General features: G+C 44.5%; 1 protein-coding gene across 3 annotated transcripts in view; it reads left to right on the forward strand.

Annotated features, from left to right (window-relative positions):
- NR5A2 (nuclear receptor subfamily 5 group A member 2) overlaps positions 1-6,367 on the forward strand; it is a 125,370-nt gene extending 119,003 nt beyond the window's left edge. For all 3 annotated transcript variants that reach the window (XM_018060819.1, XM_018060818.1, XM_018060817.1), the window contains one exon: positions 5,336-6,367. In XM_018060819.1, the coding sequence (XP_017916308.1) occupies positions 5,336-5,583 (248 nt within the window). In that variant the 3' untranslated portion in view covers positions 5,584-6,367. The remainder of the gene's footprint in view (positions 1-5,335) is intronic.

Consider the following 7,857-nt stretch of genomic DNA (forward strand, 5'->3'; position numbering starts at 1 on the left):
TCAGAATTTGTAATGATGGGGTTCATTAACTTGCGTTTCTAAATTGTATTAAGATGAAGCTTCCATCAGTTTCAAAGAAACGTGTAGCGTGCCAAATGCAGGAGGCTCGGGGATCCGGCGTGACGCCCCAGAAGAGCTGGCGGCGGATTTTGCTCTCCTGTCGATCTCCCCAGCTGGGCCTCCTCAAACCCACATGTGGGCAAGGCTGTTTCATCTGGGAGCTGAAGAGCAAGTCCCGAAAAGCAGATTTCCAAGGACCCCAGAACGTGGCATAATTTGTCCAAATTTTGCTTTCCCATATAATTAGCTATCCGTTCATTCACGAGTTGCCAGCGTCATGGACTCCTGCTAGAGATGAGCTAAGGCCCCGAGGCACGCCAGCGCCCATTCGTCGCTTGTAGAGTGGGGCTTGATTTGTAAGGCGGCGTCACAGAGAAAATGACTAGCATTTTAAAGGTATTTCGTGTTTTAGGATAGGGCATGAATGAGCCTAAACATGAATTCCGTGAGCACAGTTTAATCTGGTCTCTTCCTAAAAAGTACCCACAGTGGCCTCTGTGGAAGAGAAGATTCCCAGTCTTCGGAGAGGCGGCGGCGCTGTGTTTCGGCACTTTTCGTCTCTACTTGCTTGCTTTCTTGAATTCGCAGTTTTTGAAGGTTATGTTCCATTCGTCGTCACTGTGGCGTCCTGGCTGTGCTCCTGCGTTGGAGGGCGTGTCTCGCCCCTCCCCTCCGCCCTCTCCCCACTGGCAGGCACCAGGCTGTTCCTCGTGTCTGCAAGTCTGTTTCCTTTTGTTGTTATTAAATTCACTAGTTTGCTGCATTTTAGATTCCACAGACAAGTGATATCACACAGTGTGTGTCTTTCTCTTTCTGACTTACTTCACTAAGAATAATGCCCTCCACATCTATCCATATTATTGCAAATGGCAGAATCTCCTTCTTTGCTACAGCTGGGGAGTGTTCCATTATTCAGTTCAGTTCAGTCTCTCAGCAGTGGCCAGCTCTTTGCGACTCCATGGACTGCGGCATGCCAGGCCTCCCTGTCCAGCAGCACCTCCAGAGCTTGCTCAGACTCATACCCATCGAGTCAGTGATTCCATCCAACCATCTCATCCTCTGTCATCCCCTTCTCCTCCTTCAATCTTTCCAGTATCAGGGTGTTTCCCAATGAGTCAGCTCTTTGCATCAGGTGGCCAAAGTATTGGAGTTTCAACTTCAGCATCAGTCCTTCCAATGAACACCCAGGACTGATCTCCTTTAGGATAGGCTGGCTGGATATCCTTGCAGTCCAAGGGACTCTCAAGAGTCTTCTCCAACACTGCAGTTCAAAAGCATCAATTCTTTGGCACTCAGCTTGCTTTATGGGCCAACTCTCACATCCACACGTGACTACTGGAAAAACCATAGCTTTGACTAGATGGACCATTGTTGGCAAAGTATTCCATTATACATATATATATATGTTGTTCAGTCATGCAGCCATGTCCGACTCTTTGCAACCCCGTGGACCACAGCATACCAGGCTTCCCTGTCCTTCGCCATCTCCCAGAGTTTGCTTGAGCTCATTACACCTTCTTTACCGTCTGTAGATGGACCCCTAGGTTGCTTCCACATCTCGGTATTGTAAATAGTGCCGCTATGAACATTGGGGTGCGTGTGTCTTTTCCAATTATTGTTTTCATTTTCTTCAAATACGTACCCAGGAGTGGAATTTCTGGGTCATGTGGTAGCTGCATTTTTAGTTTTTTGAGAAACTTCCATCCTGTCTTCCACTATGCTGCACCAATTTACATTCTCCACATGGAAACGCCAAGTTCTGCCTGTCGGACAGGAAATACGAGAGACTCAAGAACAAGGGGCCATATCCCACACCCAGATGAGGGCGTGGGCACGTTCTCCCTAGAGCAGAACTGACCCCCGTTGTCAGAACACGTGAACTCAGCCTTGGTTATTCAGATCATAAAAAGGCTCACCAAGGATTCTTGAGTAGAACACACTAGTACATTTAAACTGTTTTTCTTCAGGGAGAGATTTATGGTATAAGTCGACTTTTGAAAGCCAGTGTCAAGCTAGAAAAAAAAAGGAAACCGACTTAGCAGCTACATAGCGGCTCAAGGGTTTCCCTGGTGGTTCAGTGGTGAAGAATCCGCCTGCCACAGAAGGAGGTGCGGGAGACTCAGGTTCGATCCCTGGATGGGAAGACCCTCCAGAGGAGGAAATGTCAACCCACTTCAGTATTCTTGCCGGGATAATCCCACGGACAGAGGAGCCTTACGGGCTGCAGTCCATGGGGTCGCAGAGAGCCAGACAGGAGCGGCGTAAAGATATGCAGCAGCTAACGTAATGGGTCATTTTACAATTAAGCAATTTTTGGACAAATACACCTAAATATAAAGCAAGCAGTTGGAGAAACCTCTGGGGAGGCCTTGACTAAAAGATAACACAGTTCTCATCTCAAGATGCTGGTAGTTTCCATGGGGAAATGGGCGGTTAATAAAAGAGGGCAAGACGCTGTGAGAGAGACAGAGCTGAAACAGATCAGCTGGAGCTGGGATTTGGAAGCTTCTTGGTCAGTGGATGAGAGGAACTCAGTCAAGATAATTTTTCTTTCCTTCCTTCCTTCCTTCCTTCCTTTCTCTCTTTCTTTCACTGCATAGCTTTAATATCAGAATCACTGCCACTGAATTACAAACTGCCTGTGTAGACATAGAAACAAAGTTGGCATTCAGTAAGTAGGTACGTTTGGGACAACCAACAGCGTAACTTCTGTTACTTCATGACACTGGCATTAAACAGATCATATGAATTACAAACTGTGTGTAGACATGCATTCAGTAAGTAGGTACGTTTGGGACAACCAGCAGCGTAACTTCTGTTACAGTTCATGATAAACACAGTAAACAGGATTTTCCCTCAGAAAGACAGTTGCATGTGGTTTTAAACTTCGGGGAGTTTGGACCAGTATTCTTAGAAATTATCCAGCACATGCTGACCTGAAGACTTTAAATGTTTATCTGTAACAAGAGTAAGTGATTTAACCAGAGCCTACGACCCGTCCTTTGCTTTCTGTTTCTTAGCAGTTCATTGTGTTTGCTTTGCTTTTATTAAGAGAGTGACATAATTTATCACAGAAGGCTGAACCTTATTCTCAAAAAATACATTTATCAAAAAAAGGTTTCAGAAACAACTTTCCGAAAGGACTATTGTTCATTTATCTTGCGTTTTATACTGTGCAATTCCTGCACCCTCCCTATGAATCTCGGTGACTTTTGTTAGCGTTTCTTGCTGTGACAATATCTGTCATTGTAGCATAAAATAATACTTCGATTTTTTTTCCTATGATTGTGTTAAAATCACTATAACACTGGAACTTGCTTGTCTTTTTTTTTTTTTCCTTTCAACTTCTTAGTAGTATATAAAAGAGAAAAACTAAATTATTCCTTAGGTGTCAGGCTTTAATGTTTTCTTTAGGTTGAGCAGGAGGGTAAAGAGAAGCAGCACTAAGAAACTGGTCAGAATTCAGATGAACTATTTTGGAATCACTGGTTCTCTGCCGCGATGCCTTAGGAAGGACCAGTGTCTGTAACCAGGGTGTGCGCCTGTGAAATGCAAACGGTGTGGCAGAGAACCAGGCTGACATGAACGTGGATTTTTCTGTCATCTGTCTTGGTTCAGCGTATTCAAGGGATTTCCAGTTGTTTGCATCTTGTAATGTTGAACCAGACATAACTAATAAGTATCTTAATTGAATTCTAAGACACTATGGGTGAGATCGATGGGAAACGCCTTGCTAACTTGTGCTGCCTGCGTAGCGTCTGGTGGGCGACACCTTGGAAGGCGAAGCTCCTCATCGGGGAGCAGTTGTCTGTGTGCCTCGTTAATGAATGACCAGGTATTTTTGACCCCCCCATTGCACTTTGAAGTAGATGTGATCATACCAGTGCCCATGCTATTTCGGTACTAATTCCCCATTGTTTTTAATTTGGGGCAGAGATTTGAGGACGGAATTGGGGAAGCATGCTTCATGCAAAGTTATGGCTCAAAATGTAAACACCGAAATCATCCTGGGCACGTTTCAACAGCACATGTGAGGCAGCCTGTTGTCGCAGCACGTAGAGACACCGAAAGGGCCGTGCACGTGTGTACTAAGTGTCACAACGAACGGTGGCAAAAACACGGGACGCAAGTTGGTGACTCAGCGGGGTTTGGTGCGTTTAACCTTTCAGCCATAGTATTATTTGGTTTTCTACAGAATCGTTCTTATTTATTTTTGTCCAATTAGAAGATAAAGCAGGGGGAGAGGTGCCTGCGTCTGTTTACTTTCTCAGCACGGATGATGTATGTAAACACGCACACGCGTATCTGTAGATTTCTCCCAGAGGCGTCTGTCTACACACCATAAACAAGTTGTACAGTTCACATAAACAGACTCCAGAAGAGAAATTCCACCATGACCATTTCCCTGCTCAGTGTCTGTGTGTCTGTGCATGTCAGTCTGTCTTTTAACTCTGTTGCCCTCTCACTCCACATTATGAGGACCTGCAGGGCGAGGATCCTTAGGAATCAGGCCAGGTGGATTGTCTGAATCCATCCCCTCTGTGGGAATGGCTCGTGTCTAGAAGGGGAAAAAAAAAGCAACGTATCAACTGCAGAAACCACATTCAGGTTAAAGGGCACCGGCCATCCTGCTTGCACTCTGCCTAAAGGACGAAGCTTTCATCTGATAAAGATCATTAGTCACCGAGACACATATTTTAGAGAGTTCCCAGCAGCGACAGCTCCACTGGCAGTCACTGGAGTGTACCAGATGGTTCATTAGCATGGGCTAGACAAGTCAGAGGCTTTCAGAACCATCCAGGAAATGTCAAACAGAAACAAGAACCCTGTCACTTTTTATTAGAATTAACTACATCATAGCCTGGACACAGATTTCACCTTGGGTCAGAAAAATTAATACAGAGTTGTATGCATCGTGTCATATACTGGGTTAAGATCAGTCTTCCTCAAGGGACTCATTTGGTGGTAATATATTATGACCCTTCTACTTTCGGAATCCTCAAACCTTTTCTTTTGTGAGATATGAAAAGAACTGACCTTGCTCAAAACCCACTGGTGTCTAATTGACTGGAGGCATAGGCAGAATTTCCACAGGACATTCTTCTAAAGCACGTTTGTGCAGTCTCCATGAGTGGGGCTGACCGACCGTCCGGTCGGTGCATCGAGTGGGCTTTATGTCAGGAGGAAAATGCAACCCCGAATTGAACACTGCTATAAACAGGAATTAAAACACCATTGAAATACTGTGTTTTGTTTTGTTTTTTTTTTAATCCAGATGTCAAAAACCTGGAGAACTCCCAGCTGGTGGAAGGCGTCCAGGAGCAGGTCAACGCCGCCCTGCTGGACTATACCGTGTGCAACTACCCGCAGCAGGCAGAGAAGTTCGGGCAGCTGCTGCTCCGCCTCCCGGAGATCCGGGCCATCAGCATGCAGGCCGAGGAGTACCTGTACTACAAGCACCTGAACGGGGACGTCCCCTACAACAACCTGCTGATCGAGATGCTGCACGCAAAACGAGCGTAGTCCCAGCCGCCACGAGCTCGGCTTCGCAACAGAACAGAGATCGGTGGGGTGGGGGAGGAGAAGAACAGGAAGAAAGGGGAAAAAAAAATACTCTGAACGGCTCCAAGCAACATGGATTGAACACTTGGTTTAAAGATACTGAATTTATTAAGGCATAGTAGCCAGATACTGAATGGCCAATAAATGATGTATCAGGGTGTTTGTATCGCAAACTGTGAATCAAATGCGTCCCATCCCCAAAGCGTCCTGTGCAAAAGACACTGGAGCGGAGTGGACTGAACCCACAGACGGATCCCAACCCCACGTCAGGCTGGGAACGGACAGAAGCTTTCTTGCATATTGAAACTGATCTCCGCTGTGAAGAAATCTAGGAACTGATCTGTGTTCTTCGTTAGGCTTACGTGGCAGGGAATTTGAGCTTACAGACTTCCTCCGTGGTAAAGCTGAACTGAAACCATCCTCAAGAATCCTTCAGCTGCACCGATAACAGCCTTCTCCTCTTCCTTCCAAGGACCCGGCACCTTCTGTCCTGTGATCCCGGAGTCTGTACCGAGGACCTGTGCTCAGCCACACCCCCCAGGAGCTCCGCCGAACCTTGAAAAGCCTATTCTTGACTGTCTGTATCTTAGACCTGCCAACAGCTAATAAGAACAGTCCACTGATACGTGAGCTTGCCATTTTGACCATGTTCTGGTTTGTTTTGTCATGTGTTCATAATGTTTGGGGAAAAAAAAAAAAGCAGGCAGTGTCCCTCTTCTGATCTTATTACAAGCGCTCATTAATATTAAGGGTAGCGACTACAAACTTTTAAAGCTTTAGCTTTAGCATTACTGGATTTCATAAAAAATCCCAGCAGAAAGGCTTATTAGGATACATCAGCCTTTTTAACCATCAAGGTTTGTAGTTCATTAAAAAGAATACAATAGGAAACATATTTTGCTGGAATGTCAAATAGTCACCGTTCTGAACAGGAAAACACGGAAGCATGTTAAGCTATGCAAGATAAAGGCGGGGGTGAGCAGACACAGTGATTGCCGTGTTGCAGTTGACCATCCCCTGCACGTAGAGAGGAAACGGTGAGCCTGGAAAGAGAGTTCTTCCCCAGTAGGGAAGGGAAGAGAGTGATAGTGACCTTTCTAAGTCGCTACGTAGACCAAAGTCTGCTATAGAACAAATACTGGAGGACAGAGAACTGCGGAACAGTCTCCAGACCACGCTGTCAGTATTATCAACAGGCGATGCCAGAGACACGGAAGTCTTGCCTTACTTCACAATTCTCCAAGGTAGCAGATGTGGATCAACACTTGTTTAAAATAAAGTATTACTACTTTAAAGTCCAATGAAATAGAGTGTTTACATTCCTTAGGGCCTCTGGGGGGAGGGGGGAACTGTGATGTAACGAAAGAGCTGAAGTAGCAATTCCTTACTGTTATTTTTCTGATCGGTAATTATTTTTAACAGTACTTACTTATTGTATGTCGTGAGACACTAAAATCAGAAACGGGGATCTCATTTAGATTTTAATTTTTTTTTTTTTTTGAGAGTATTGGCGGCACAATCACTTGTAGAAACTGTAAAAAAAAATGAAAGTATCTCCTAGTCCCTTAATTTTTTCATAAATGTTTCTGGCTTTTGAATAGTTTATTTATATTGTATATCATAGGTTCAACTGTAGACAATTATGATGCTAATTTATTGTTCCTTGGTTTCACCTTTGTCTAAAATATAGCCAAGACTGAAGAAGCCAAATCTATGTGTTTATTGTAGCATGTCAAGTTAGTGGAACATAGTTCAGAGACAGAGAGGGGTCTTAATGAATTTAAATCATTCACTTGATTAAATGTCTGTAAATCTTCATGGTTCTTACCGTAGTTTATTTAATGTCTATTGTAAATTATGTGACTTGTAGCTTCCTCTGTTTTCTAGTAAATTTAACAAGGGTGGAGTCTTATCTGGTTTTCTTTCCAAGCGTTGTAAGTTGTATACCAAAGATATTAGTTATTACTTCTGTGAGTACAGAGAAGACTATTTTATTATTTTTATTAATCACCTCTAACACACGTCCAAGTGAAGGGTACCCATAGCTAAGCTGGGCGTCCATAGCTCGTCACTCAGAGGACACCTGTGTTGTCTCCACTGATCAAAGGACAGCAGGAGGATAGCTGATCACAGTCCATACCCAAAGCGGTGAATAGAGCAGCATCTTTACTCTCTCCAAGTTGGAAGAGAAAAGTGTCAACAGTTTATGAGATGGTTCCATCACTCTATGTGGTA

The sequence above is a fragment of the Capra hircus genome, chromosome 16 (assembly GCF_001704415.2).
Source record: "Capra hircus breed San Clemente chromosome 16, ASM170441v1, whole genome shotgun sequence".
Classification (NCBI taxonomy): Eukaryota; Metazoa; Chordata; class Mammalia; order Artiodactyla; family Bovidae; genus Capra; species Capra hircus.